Source organism: Pagrus major, chromosome 11 (assembly GCF_040436345.1).
Source record: "Pagrus major chromosome 11, Pma_NU_1.0".
NCBI lineage: Eukaryota > Metazoa > Chordata > Actinopteri > Spariformes > Sparidae > Pagrus > Pagrus major.
In genome coordinates, this window is record NC_133225.1 from 17,305,618 (window position 1) to 17,320,799 (window position 15,182).

The 15,182-nt window shown below is 39.5% G+C and overlaps 1 protein-coding gene across 1 annotated transcript; it reads right to left on the minus strand.

Annotated features, from left to right (window-relative positions):
• Window positions 1–1,289: 1,289 nt before the first annotated feature.
• On the minus strand, window positions 1,290–4,004 carry LOC141004992 (claudin-19-like). The gene is made up of 4 exons (XM_073476723.1): window positions 3,611–4,004; window positions 3,030–3,194; window positions 2,367–2,445; window positions 1,290–2,215 (listed from the first exon to the last, which is right to left on the minus strand). Exons 1-4 carry the CDS (start codon window positions 3,810–3,812, stop codon window positions 2,050–2,052), a joined length of 612 nt encoding a protein of 203 aa, XP_073332824.1. The 5' UTR covers window positions 3,813–4,004; the 3' UTR covers window positions 1,290–2,049.
• Window positions 4,005–15,182: the final 11,178 nt, after the last annotated feature.

Sequence of the window (15,182 nt, forward strand, 5' to 3'; positions counted from 1 at the left end):
ATGCTGTGGGAATAGGGAAAAAAAATCATTCTATTTAACTGTATATTCACCATATGAGGGGCATGTATGTAAATAATACTGTGGAGGGTGAGGTTCGCCCAGGGCGTCACGCAAGCTAGGACCGCCACTGCTCTTGTATAGTTGTCTTCCTCTCAACAAAATGTGAAAGTCATCTATGAAGTATTAGTCAACTTCTAGGAATAGGTGTGATCGAATACGGTTGAAAACACTTGGTATTTTTCTCCAGTATATCCCTCCCCGATCAGCCCGGTTTGATGTAATGCTTTCACTACTGTGACTTTCGATATTAAAGAAATTCTTCCTCTCCTTCCAGTCAGTTGTGTACGCAGAGTTCACCATGGCAGCAGCTTTGATAACAGAAGCCAGTAAACACAGTCTTTAGGGTAAAACGACAGCAGATATGAAAGGAAGGAAACTGTTTCAGTGTCAGGAAAGAGCTAATTAGGCTACTGTAGCAGCGTCTGCCTTTTTAGGGCAACAGGATCCTCTTTGTCACAACAGCAACATAGGTTTGTTTTCTCTGTCATTTTCTTGAAACAGTGACAAAGTGCATTTATTCAAGTAGGATACTGTACTTAGAATATTTTGAGGTCACTTGCTTTTTGTTTACTTCACTACCACGGCACATTCTGGAGGGAAATACATTATTTTACACCTTTCATTACTAGTTATTTTGCAGATCGATATAATTGAGGAAAAACATATAATAAAATATATAAATCATCATGTATTTACATAGATTAAGCTATACCCGGCAGTATATAAAGTTTGAATCAACCCCACCTTTAAACATTTAAGTGAAGTATTTTGATGCTAATAAATGCTTCTGTAGTTTTACTTTTGAGATTTTAATGCGTGTATTTTTTATTACTTTTACTTTCTACCATGATACTGCTCATAAAGCATGAGAATATTTACGACTTCAGGCTGCAGCAGGGGAGCCAACATGTGAGTATGAAGAGTAATTTAACTAAGAAGGGGACATTAATCCAGTGTGATGTGTAGAGGCTGACAGAGACAAAATCATATTTTATCATATCATATATCATAATTTGCAGAGAACCTTCACTTGTATCAGAAGCAGCTATGGCTCGAGTGTAAAAAACATGTTTCAAATAGGAACTGACTGAACTGATGGGACTGAAATGAATATATTTTTTTATGTGTTTTGTTGTTTATGTATATATATCACAAAATGTGAACATGAACAGAAGGTGAACAGCATTCTCCTGTTGCATTACATCATATTCAGAACAAAATCATCACAGTTATCATTTTGTCAGTTTATAATTTCAGTGTGGCTGAAGTCATGAAATCAGGACAACAGAACAAACATGCTTTGACTATATCATCACAATGTGATGTACAGAATGCACAGAAAACATACAAAACCAGTGCAAAATAATACAAACAACCAAATTACTTCATAATACAACAAGAAAATATAAAACTTCAGTCATAAAATTAACAACATACACACAAACAAATCTATATAAACACCAGTGTGAAACTGAAGAGGCAAAGATACGCCGTCAAAGTACAGAAAACTTGTTGGGTTAAAACTTTATGTTTACACTGTAAACTGTTTAACTGTATTAAACAAGTGCTCTTCATTGCTACTTGTGAAAAATAAATTCATAATTTCATATTTATTTACATTTAAACAGCCTGACAAAGGTCACTGCAGTAATTTAAAAGTTGAATCTTTATGATTTGCATTTCTCTGAATGGAAAATAACAGCTGACGGCAGCAGAAATTGCTGCTGTAGCTGAAGGCACCGACAAAACAAACAAACAAACAAACACAAGTATTGTACTGAAAACAAACACGTGTAAAAATGAGACTCAAAGTCATCTCACACAGTCTGATCTGGTGTGTAATCTTGATCCTGATTGTCTGATGCTACTGATGTTCAGTATGTAGTATTTATAATCCTGCAGAGGGACATTTCCTGCTCCAGTTTGTGAATTAATCGCTGGACTGACTGTTATCGACTCCTCTTCTGGTTCATCCCCAGCTTCCCTCCGCTACACGTAGTTGGACGTTTGGCTGCTATTGGGGAAGAGGTGGTTTGCGCTTATGGACTCGCTCGATTTGGACCGCACGCATCTCCGACAGGTGAGGAAAGCACCGCCAACCATGGAGAGGAAGCCACCAGCCCAGCTGACAAACACCGACATACCAAACTCAAAGCTGCAGAGAAAACACACACACACACACATTTAAATTCATGTATGTACAGAATCAACTGCTTACATTATCCGGTGTGTGTGTGTGTGTGTGTGTGTGTGTGTGGGTGTGTGTGTGTGTGTGTGTGTGTGTGTGGGTGTGGGTGTGTATGTACCTTTCCAGGCGATGAGATGAATGAAAGGACTCAACAATCATTGTGACATACCAGGAGGTGATGATGGTGGTCAACAAACCTGAACAAGGAAACAGATCATGTTGTTCAACAGAAGTGTTCATTTGAATCCTGCTAAAAGACAACAATTCTGTAAATGTTTTGTTTTGTACAGTTTTCTTATTGTTTTAGGGGTTGATTGAATATTTTCAAATGACTGCAGAGAGTACAGATGGAGGACAAACAGAAGTTAAAGGAACAGTTCACCCAAAAGTGAAAATTCAGTCATCATCTTCTCACCCTGGAGTCATTTTATGTTTAAATTCAGTCTGTTTTTTACGTTTTAAAACCAGTCCCCATCTACTTCAGTTGTTTAGGAGAATGCTGCAACTCTGTTCAGCTGTGAAGCTCCACAAATGAACTTAGGTTTAGGTTATTTTTAAAAATGGGTCTTAGTTATTCTTATTGTTTCATACAGCTCTCTGGTTTGTTTAAAGCGCCATTTAGGTTGTTTTGAGGATTAAATCTTTTTCCATGATCTATGAGGAGGTGTTATTGTTTAATCTATCTGCGCTTGCTTGTCTATAACTGAAAGTTATTGCTACATGCCTTACAGAAGTTTTAAATCTCAAAGAGGCTTTTCAAATATAAAGAGACTGAACACACCTGCAATCATGAACATGATTCCTCCGACCATAGCTGTTGTGGCTTTGCTTCCAGGCTTGCTGTCCATGAAGTGAGTGCACTTCATTCCTAATGTGGAGATCAGCACCGCCACGGTGGAGAGGAAGATGCTGATCAGCATCACAGCCCGGGTAGCCTGGACCTCAGCTAGAGACGCAGAGGTGGGAATGTTAGTGAGATAGTGAAGTTGTCATTGATACACGGTCAATGACTTTCTTTCTGTTGGAACTGAAATATAACACATGTTGCTTCTTTCTGTAACTGAATGTAGCCCATTGCAATTGCACAGTTTTTTTGGTTTACAGCAGAAAATGATTAACAAACTTTTTTTTCCTACTAAATAAAATTAAAGATTTACACAAAAACTTCCAGCAGAATATAAAACACATCCCTATATATGAAGACCAGGCTGGTGTCAAAGTGTCTGATGAGGTCAATCCCAAGATCTTATACAACGGAGACGCACTTCTGGGGTAATTATAGTAACTTAAAGTCAGTGGAAGGTATCTCAACAAGCAGGGTCTGGTGTTTCAGAGGAGATCCAGATGTGATAAAGAACTTACTTGACAGCTTGAGGAGGGACGGGTGAGGTTCACAGACTGTTTTCTCGGCACAGCTGCAGATCTCCCACAAGCCCTCATAGATGCGGTGCATCGTCCCCTGTGACTGCTTCTTCCATTCAACCATGAAAGTAGCGGCAACGGTGGCAGCGAGGCCGGTCAGTGCCAGGAGGAACCCGATGAGCTGCAGTCCGGAGCTGGCCATCGTGTCCAGAGACGAAGAGCAGGGAGAGATCAATGGACTCAAAATAAAACAGTCCGGCAACTTGTTTGGAAAAGTGACCAGGAAACAACAACAACAACAACAACAACAACAAAATCAAGGATCAGAAGAGGTTGAAGTAAAGAGTCAAAGTGATCTTCCTGTTAATGAGTCTCCAGCTCTTCACACCGTTATGCGCGCGCTCCGCTGCAGCCTCTATTTAAAGGCGCGTGACGCATGTGAGGTCTGTACTCCACCTTCAGAGGATGATGGGAAGAAGGACGTCTTATCAGGACCGAATAATAACTTACGGTCAATACAGACCATGTAAAGAAAAACAAAACAATACTGTAGTATTATGTAGTCATATGTAATTATTATGTAGCCTAATATTATTATGTTGCGCACACCTTTCCTTTTTTTCAACAATATATCTTTATAATAATAATGATAATAACGATAATAATAATTATGTGTGTGTGTGTGTATATATATATATATATATATATATATATATATATATATATATATATATATATATATATATATATATATATATATATATATATATAGGCTATATATATATATAAGTACGGAACCAGGCCATGCATTCATACATTTTATTTCCTCCGTTTTCCCGTGATAACGAGTTAATTTCATTTGTTTTGTCGAGATCTCGAGTCATTATCTCGAAATAACAGCTGCCGTTTTCCTGAGATAATGGGATAATTTTTCCGAGATCTCGAGATAACGAAACTTTGTTTTCCCGAGATAACGATATAATTAATTTGAGATCTCGAGATAATGACTGTGATATGATAGGCCTGAGATTATGGAGACGCCTAGGACCTCGTAGCTGGTCAGCTATGTAGTTAACGACGACATCAGGCTCACATAGATTGCGCCGCCGATATAACTGAAGCCTTGCTAACCGTCTTTTTAGATTACGCACACTGATGTGTATATTATTAAAGATATGTGACGCGGTGATTGATATGCTCCTGCTCATCTGACATTGCTACACTGAACGATGTTTCCTGCAATGATTTAATATACTACACTATCATTTTGTTTTCTCAAGATCTCGAATTAATTATATCTCTATCTTGGGAAAACAAAGTTTCATTATCTCGAGAAAATTATCCCGTTATCTCGGGAAAACAGCAGTTGTTATTTCGAGATAATAACTCGAGATCTCGAGAAAACAAATGAAATTAACTCGTTATCAAGGGAAAACGGAGGAAATAAAATGTATGAATGTAACCCTAAGTGAATCAAAATAAATAAATAAATAAAAATATTAGAACCTAGTTATTATTTACAGTTGAGTTAGCTGGAGCACAAATTCACAGGTAAAACCAGGCTGAGAATAAAAGCACAATTATCCAATCACAGGCATCTTACATCCTCAAGTCAATCATAAAATGTGAGAGGGGTGTCCACATCTCATAACTGACTTACTATGTAAGTAAGTTTTTCCAATGCCAGGCTGCAAGACGTCGTCTTAATCCATTGACTAGTGTTAGGTCCTATAGCATCTTTCCATTTCTATGCAATTACATGTTTTGCCTGTAACAAACAGAAATTCTTAAAGCGCATTTTAGTTCAGTCTATTCAACACAATAAGAGAGAGGACCCCAGGTCACACACGTGTCAAGGATAACTCAGAAAAGGTCTAAGAATTTAGGGGTCGACCGACATGGCTTTTCAGGGCCAGATACCGATTATTAGAGCTCAAGGAGACTGAAAACCGAAAAATCAACAGTTAAGACAGTTAAGAATATACAATATAAACTGAGGCTATGAGCTTACTCTTTCAGTGTCCCAAAGCCAAAATATAACTTTCTTAAAGGCACAGTATGTAATTTCTGCCGCCAAGGGTCTCTCAGTCAAATCAAAACAAAAGACTCAAGTAGCATGGGATTATGGGAGTTCACGTAATACTGTAGAGTTACACCCACAGGATGCATAAACCCAAACAATATGCAGTTGTTGCTGTACAGAGGTCAGGAACGGGCTGACAGAAAAGGGGCTTCAAATTAAGAGATAAGAGCGTTACACGTTTCTAACAGCTAGCGTTGAGCATGGGGCATGTGCATAGGTGTTGAAATGACCAATATTGTCCCCATCAGTTTACAAAAGCATAATTAGTCGCACCAAGAGTGTTAAAGACGGATTATGTAACAATGTTTAGCAATTTACATATTGAAAAAAATACTTCGGTTGGTGGTCTGCAGGAATGTAAACATGGCTTTGCAGTGAATGGAGAGAACATACAGAATCAGTACGAGGCTTTAATCACAACAGTTCTGTTATTCAGGGCGGCTGCAGACGTGCTCGCTTGACCCACTTTGATCTGTGGCTTTGATATGACGTCAAATCTTCGCTGTACCTACCATCGCTGTTCAACTGATCAATGAACAGTGTGCTGAACAAACTATAGTCCTCAGACTACGATGCAATAGTGTCTTTCATTACATATTGAGTTTAATGTAGATGTAACAGCAGCAACAAACGAAAAGTGACAAAAACATCAGTAAAAGAGGAGGTCTTTCTCCAAACAAGCAAAGGTTCACATGCTCAATTGTCATTCCTTTCCTCAGCAATTAACGACAGCAAGCTCGTGTTTATGTGAACAAACAGTCTTCATTTAACCCAGACAATTACCAAATTATTTGACCATATTTGGTGAAGGGGACGCCAGTTTGTAAACACCGAACACTGGATCAGTGTCCACCCTTTTCCTGAAATAGGTCTCCATCAAAACATTGTGCGGCAATTAAAGTCACAGCTCCCATCTGAATTAGCCTAAAGCGGGTCGTTTTGTATCCCTCCCTCACAAGCATTTCGCTTTTCACTCCCATTGTTTGATATCACTTTAGAGGTCTGCTCAGGTCAAACTTTATTTCCAGGGAATTCCTGTTGAACCAGATGGTTAGTGACAATATCAGGAAAAGTCTACGAATTTCCCTTTGAATCTCTAATCCTTCTGGTTCTTGTGTAACAAAAAACATCCATCAAGTTATGAAATTGTATTAAGAAAATGTAGCAAAAACTTCATCAAATCATGTGGCTGCTGTCAGAATAGAAACAGACTTCCTCTTACAGTATGCTCGGGGCCAGAGGAATGTGTAGGTGAACTTACATTGGAAAAATCACGTCACCTCTCTTTCTGGCAGACTGTCCTCCCACGTGAACATGTCTTTTGTAAATCAGCTGTGCTTCATAACTAACTGCAACACACTCCTCTATATGTGTAATAACTGAGTCACATCCCAGGAGGACTTTCTGAGAATTAATAATGGTGTAATGATAATGGTAAAATAATCTGTGTATGTGCTGATCAACATGTCTAACAGGTTTGCACTGATAGATATAAGATATACTGAAGATATAAGCAAGGGCGGTTATCCTAAATATCTTAACATCCCCACAGCAATCAATAAATCAAATGATTGAACACGCTAGCTGTCTGTCTACCTTACTACCTGCTTACCTGCATGCACTCTGGAGGGCTGGGTGGATGTATTGTTATTGATATTAGTGAGCTAGTCGCACAGAATGGAAGAGAAAGTGAAGTCAAAATCTCCCAATGCTAACATGCTAGCTTGACGGCGGTGAGTAGGCTACTAACAAATGCCATGTTTGTTGTTTACATTCACTATAATAATGTTCTGTGTTTTTTTAACATGTGAGTAAAACATGAGGTAACGCTAGTTGGATACAATTAGCCATGACAACAGCCCCAGTTGTTCAGCAGCTAACTTAGTAGCACAAACCGCACAGCCCCTAAACACAGAACAGAGCTGCTGCAACGGCAACAGACGTGTTCAGCGGCTAATGTTAGCACAAAGCACACACCTACAGCAGAAGGAAATAACTGTTACGCTGGGTAGCCTTTTTGGACTGAGGTACTGAGGTATTCTGTTTATTCATGTATTTATTAGACCATGGAAGCTAAAGCTGGACATACACTGTACGATTTTAGAACTCATATTGTACGAGTATATCGTACAGAAGCGTGCTGCCTTGTTAGACACGAAGATGGCTTGGAAGACGTGGATAGTATGGCTTGTCCATTTCTCAGAGAGAACTGCAGGTAATATATGTATGTACGTGTTGTCACAACATTTTCAGATGCTCTCTTTGCCACTTGCGACACTGAGAAAAAAAAGACACTGACGTTGGGGAATCGACTCATGGCTCTGAACCAGGGACACTGTGGTTTTATGAAATGTGTCTAATGTTCTTCTCTTTCACAAATCACATGGAGGCCAAGGCCAAAAGTGTGAGTTCTTTTTTTTTTAACGCTGTTTAATGCTACTAAAATAACAACTTTCATCATGAGGGTGAATCATTTTTCACCTCCGTGGGCATTATATGTTTTTTTTTTTCCAATCTGCTACTAAAATTAAATTAGGCCTTTACACTTCCCTTTTAGTGGCCAAAAAAGCTGTTTCCCATGATCCTCAGAATAGAAATGACGTGTTTGCAAAAGAGGAAGAAGAGTGTATGTGGATGTACAAATTAGGTAGGACACAATTTTCTTGGGTGACTCAAAACAGAGGAGGGGCGACTGTATATGTTGGTCAGCATGACTGTGATTAAGATGCCTGATCAGCTGATACACCCACTCCCTATCGACAGTCATGTAGGGTCAGAGTCTATCTACCCAAGATGAGGAAAATTCATTATGACACACACTCGCACACACACGATGGACATTACATGTTAGCATGCTAACAGGCTAAGCTAAGATTATGATCATAGTGAGCATTCTCAGTATGGTAGCATGCGCTTGACTCACCTAATGGATACAGGAAACAACTTTAGAGCGAATTAAAAGTCCAAATAAACATTTTAACACTTAAATTTGAAAGAACTTACTGTAGGTCACTTAGGGAAAATAACAAAACGTTATCACACACACAAAGACATTCCCCGAACTGACCTTTCAAAACAAAGAAGGAAGTAGTTATTACAGTCTTTATCAAAAAACAGCAGGTTGAGATTGTTTCCTCCAACAAATACACGTCTGGGCTTTTATGTGGATATGAAAGCTGAAATGGCCAAAAAGTGTAAATGTGGTATTTAAAAAAGCACGTTGTTTTTCTCAAGATAAGTCCTTTGAGATCAGCTGTAAACTTTTAATTGTTTTCTATTGAAGCTTTGTGGCCACTGCCTTGTTTTATGGTGGGGTGCTATATTGGGGTAACAGCATTACTTTCAATTAAACAGGAGCGGATTATGAAGCTGCAGACGTGAGATGACAGTGAGATGTCTCAGATCTACTACAAGACACTTAACAAAGTCACTCTCCAATTTTTACATCCCTCTTACAAAATTGACGTTCTGGAGATGTAAGCATGACTTCCTAAAAATCACTTTACATCTTTCAGTTATGGTATATGCTTATTCGCGGACTTTCACATCAGGATAACGTCCTTGGTTGGAGGGGAAAGAGGTGGCGTTATTACAAACAAGGCTGCCAAATGGGTTACCCAAGTCTGCTGGGAATTTTCAAGCCGTATTAGTGGTGACCAAAACTGGCTTTTTTTCAGGAAGTTGGACCATATCTAGGCGTATTTTGTGGCTACCAAACCAGGTATTTTGAGCCAAACCTTGAAGTTTTCCTAACCCTAACCAAGTGGTTTTTAGTGCCTAAACCTAAGCAGAGCATAATTACAGCGTATTGACGAGAGAGAAATAGAAAATTGAACCTAAACAAATGTGATGTTGCAAAATAATGTTAGGTAGTTAGCTTGGTTAGCCATCCAGCTATAGGTGTGGGGTGGCAGGAGCCAAACGCTGCTGGAAAACAACCTCGGCATTCCCTGTCGTCAAACGGGCCTCCATCGGACTTGGAGGCAGTGTCCCAATCCTGGTCTTAGACCATGTATAAATTGACTTGAATGATTCTTAATGACAACTGTTGGGCTTTAACCCTGTACAATAAGTAGCTCACACAGACTGGTACAATATGAAGTTATCTAGACAGGAAGCGCCTCTCTAATTTACAGTTAATACAAGTTATCATCACAATTCGCTGTTAAAATGACTTTTCCCAGCACAAGGGGAAAAGGATGGAGGTCCAGTCCATCTCATGGCCCGAGCTCACAGGATTTCTGTGCCAGTTGGCTGTGTGTGACTTCCTGTACGTGAAGCCTGTAAGCCTGTAAGTGCTGTCTAATGTTCTCCATCATCACACAGTAAGTGGAAGCCGACACGGAGGAGGAGCTACTGTACAGTGTAATCTCAGTTCTGGGAATAGTTTTGAGCCATTTGAGGCTAATTACACTCAAATATTTAATTAAGTTGAGTGGCTGAGTGGAGAGGACAGAATCGAAAGTAGGTTAAAGTCATGTACCTTTCCATAATGTCCTGCCTTAATGATTCAAGTGTGTGACAAGAGATTGGACTGTTTTACACTGGTTAATATGTGAGGAAGGTGCCATCTAGTGGCTCCTCTGAGCAGGAAAACCAGCAAGAGCAGGTGCCACTGAGGACAAGCTGAGACACCTGTTACAGTCCCTGCTTCTGACTGTAGAGTCTTAGTAGCACAGACAATCAAAAACACTTTACACTGTACGGATTACAGAAAGCTGTAAACTCAAGCCAATTTATTTGTTTATAATGTAATGTTATTTGCATGTAGAATATATTCATCTTAGCTTATTTGCAGTACTTGTACTGCATTACTAAACTGGTGTACAGAACAAAAGTTAGTAAATTAAAGTATAACAATCCAATACACACTGTAACTCTAATCCTTGGATCAGAATTATTCTTAAGTTCTTTATATTGTATTAAATCATTCTCACTGCTGCATTGATTTCACATGATAAGGCAATTAGTGTCACAACACCCTGTGGTCTCAGTTGGCTTCTGGGAGGGCTAAAGAATGACACCCAGGAAGTCTTTCTCACGAAAGGAAGGTTTGACTTGTCAAAAACAGCTGTTACTTATATCATTAACAATGGCTATTAGTGGTCCATTAGGTGTTTCAAGCTTTACATGCATCCATTATACCTTTGCTTGCCCTGCAAAATCACACTGCCGTGAGGAAGGTTAAGGTACAATAAGGTAAGTTGTGTTTGTGGACTTTTGACATTGTGTAAGCAGTTCAACATTCAGCATACTTGCTGGTGGGGATTCCACTCACTTCGGACAAGCATTGATAAAATCTGTCACTGAAAGAATGTTGAAAATAGCCTACAACTCCCCAGACGGTAATCTTCTCAGAGACTCTCCAGGCAGAAGAAAATGCTTTCAGGCCCGTGGCAAGCACCAAATATCAGGATTAATTCTGTGAGACAGATTTTTTAAAAAATTAAAGTCAATGCAACATGTACAAAAAAGATATTCAGCAACTTAGTGCTACCCACAAAATACGCTACCATTGAAATATCTGCTTTTGCTGCATATACAGTAGATGGACTCCTTAAAGGTGCACCATGTAGTTTTGGGGATGGAATTTTAATCAGAAGAGAAAGATCTTCATTTTATGCCTAAACAAACTAAATAACCAAACTGTCAAAGGACAACTCAATTTCATACTGTTTGACTTTGTTTAAATGTGGCGGACCCTGCCACCTTTGTAGCTTCAGACAGTGTTCTGGGGACCTTATTTTCCTCTGAGAACAGCATATTTATTCAGTTATGCAAAAAAATTGATATTTCTGAGTTTGTATTATTACCTCATTAATATTGTAAATATTAAAATTCTGAGTCTAATATCTGATTGCTGATGAAGTAAATTCATTTACTTTGGCTCTGATGCAACTTGCACTCAAGTTACCAGATAAATGTGGTGTAGTAGGAGTAAAAAGTACATGTTTGTCTCCAAAATATAGTGGAGTGGAAATATAAAGTAGTAGAAAATGGAAAATATTCCCAACTCGTCAAATACTGATGTTGTACTTGAGTAAATGTACTTAGTTATGTACCATCATTGCTCATTACACACTGCTATCATTGTTTTACCAAGCCTTTTAAAAGTTAGTCGTGTCAAACCTGTGTGGTACGTAATCGCTGCTCAGCAAGGACCCAGAACATGCTGCTTATTGTAAGGTCATTCAGAAGCTTATCTGGGAGGAGGCATCTTAACTTTTCACAGCAGACTTTCTGACTTAGTAAGAAAAGAAGAGGTGATACTGATCGCCGACAATGACACAGACACAAGTCATGTCTGTGTGACAGTGAGTCAGCATGCACAATACTAGTACCCTGAAACTGAAGCAGCTGAGTGGAATTCAGCCATTGGTCTTTTTAAAGAAATTATTTTACACCTGTGCTTTTCCTACTGTCACATGTCAAAATGAACTAACACACCTGTGTCCACATGTAGATGACTGGAAGTCAAGCAAACTGTCCCTTAGATGTCTGAAATGTCTTTAGTAAACTTTAATGTGATTAATCTTAACTCTGTAATTAAAAGTCAATGTGACACTCCCGTATAAATACTTAATCTTTTATCTGCAACTGTTCAAGTGTATCAATATCCTAAAATAAGTTCAGTAGTACTCAGTCCTTTTGTGCAAGCTTAGACAAAGCACCTGAAGATTGCCTTGGCATGCCTACAAGGGTGACTCCCTGCACTGATGGGCCTAGGTGGTGCTGCAAACCAGTCAGGTGTCATTCCTGCATCAGGCACAGCAGAGGAGCGCCCTGGGCCAAACGGCCTGCCTAATTTTTACACCTCACGATGAGAATGTTTGCTCTCGTCCACATGCCATTATTCAGGAGCTGTCACCCTCGGCAGCCACATTTTAACCTTCAAAATATGTGAGACGCTCCTCAGAGACTGTGAGAGTCTTCACTTTATCAGGTTCATATGGGAAGATCTGAACCAGTGTAGATTAATAATAGATAACATGACCTTAATGCATATACATGAGCAAAATATGATCTCTCACTTTGGTTTGATACTATGGGACTGCATTATACAAGCGACTAACTTAAGGCTATTCTTTGCAGGCTCATGTTGGATTATGAGCTCTATTCTGCAAATGCAAAGTGGATACATTTGAGTTAATGTCTCATGGCAAAATCTGCTGTTATAAGCAGTTACTACTTATGAAAAGGCAGTTTGTGGGTGAAGGCGTGGCAACTGTGCTGATGCAACCCTGTAAGTGTAGGATTAATACCTGACATAGGGAAGGAGGATTAGTGTGGCTATAAAGTGCTCAGGAAATGTGGTGTTTAAATGACTTGTAAGCTTAAATCTTGCTCAGACGGGGACGTACTAGACGCCGTATTCTTTGATTTTTCCTATTTCAGTTTCACATTTGAATCTGTAACTGCTCGCAATGATTCCCTCACATTTAAAAGTCAGTTTGCCTCTCCTCTGTGGAGGGTTGGATCTGTTTAAAGCCTGAATAAATAGTTATCTGACCACCTCTACCGGTTTTTCCTGAAGATGTGCCCCTAGGCCTCATCATGCAGGCTGACAGAGAGAAGGAGAGGGGAGGGGGAGGGGGGGACTTTAAAAAAAAGTAAAAGGTGACTGGAGCTTTTTTCTTTTATATCAAAGAACGTGGAGGAAGCACATTTTAATTTTCTCTCTCAGGAGGATTTACATTCTGATACAGATCTGGATAGACAGAAACTAGTATGTAGAGGAGTGTTATTACTCCCTCTCACTCTCCTCTCCCCTCTCTTTAATAAGTGGGTGTGTCTTCGTGTCTCAACACGGAGAGCTCCACTTGATAGGCAGCCACTGCTCTCAGCCTTTTTCACCTGCCAGGTGAGACACGAAACAACACTCAGTCCTCAGAGCTAATTCCACTCACTCAGTGCAACTACTGGGCAGCTTCTTCAATCATTCTCAGGCCGCCTGAATGATTGGATGACACCGGCCAGGACAGGTGAGTTCAATTACCTGTGAATACATATTGTTCTGTTTTTTATCTAGCAGTTATGCAACACTGTTATGAACAAGCAGTGTTGCCAGTGATGATTGCATGTCAGCGTCTTCTTTTTCAGCTTTCAGAGCGAACACCTGTTGCAGCTGGCCGGTGCCCAGCGTTGCACACAGGGATGAGACTAAATTTGAGTTTGAGCCTGAGCTTGAATAAAATGTTGCTTGCATTATTAGATTATTGTGAGTATTCTATGATACAGCGAGTATAATGAAACATGTGTTTCCACCTACACACAGCTACACTGTTGCTTTAGCCTACAAGATTACCTCTTGTTTCTCTTCACAGGATTATTTTGCAATATTTCTGTTACCCGCTCAGCTGGAAACTTTGCCTGGAAATTTGTATGCACAATTTTTTCAGTCATTGTTTCTGGTCGTGTGTGTAATGTGCATCCAAGGCCAAACAGAGGCACCACAGTGAGGATGGATGGATTTTTTTGTTGCTTCATTTATCGGTCATTTTACAACACCAGGGTTGTAGAAGGTCACTGAGTTTAAGTCACTTGATGCTACATAAGAAAGAAAAAACTTGGAACTTTTGTTGGGGGCTCCTGCTTAGCTGATTGGCTGTAGATTTCAGGCTGAGGTGCCAAAAAATGTCTAATGTTTGTAAAGTAAATGGATGACAACCTGAAGCATTGAAAAATCTGCACCGTCATTGTAGAATTTGTCTGTTAAAGCAGCATTGCAGCAAAATCTTAGAAGGTGTCATGTCTAATCTTCCTTTATAATAGATATCCAAGCAGAGGCTCACCTGGGAGCAGAGTTCACAATAGATACCACAATTTCACCAGATACTAGTCAAATCTCCCTACAGCAGCTACAGTACGTTCAGTAGTTTGGTTGTGACATATCCCACAGAGGGCACGGCGGTGGTGTTACCACATGCAGACGAAGCATCAGTATGTCAGGTATGTTGGTGAACCAGCTCTGCTCAGCGGTTCTCAGAGGATGGGTGTAACTCTGTTCTTTTCTTAAGAGTGGCACGATTGGTTATTAAATGTGCTGCCAATAAAAGACAAGCCACCATTGACAGGAAAGCACTTCGCACAAGGAAATGATTGCCCTTTAAAAACACTGAGCACATGACTGAGTTTAGGGGAAAAAGAATTAGCATTGGATTAAAGTTTTTGTAGTTTTTATTGGGACAAATGTTGCAGATTAGCTCATGCTTTCAGTGAATGTATGCTTGTGTATTTGTTCTGATGAAAATAAACCTGAGAACCCAACGCTTGTTACGCAGTTATTATACTGTTTACAGAACAGGTTAGTTTTCCGGTCTTAAAGCGTGTTTTAGTGAAGTCAATATTAGCATGGACAAACAGCTGGAGGTCAAACAGCCTTCTTCACACTCTGTTCCCTTTCATTTCGTATTTCGAGTTGACTTGCATGAATATATAATAATAATAATGAACAGGTGAGAGACACATTATGAAACATTTAGAACAAAT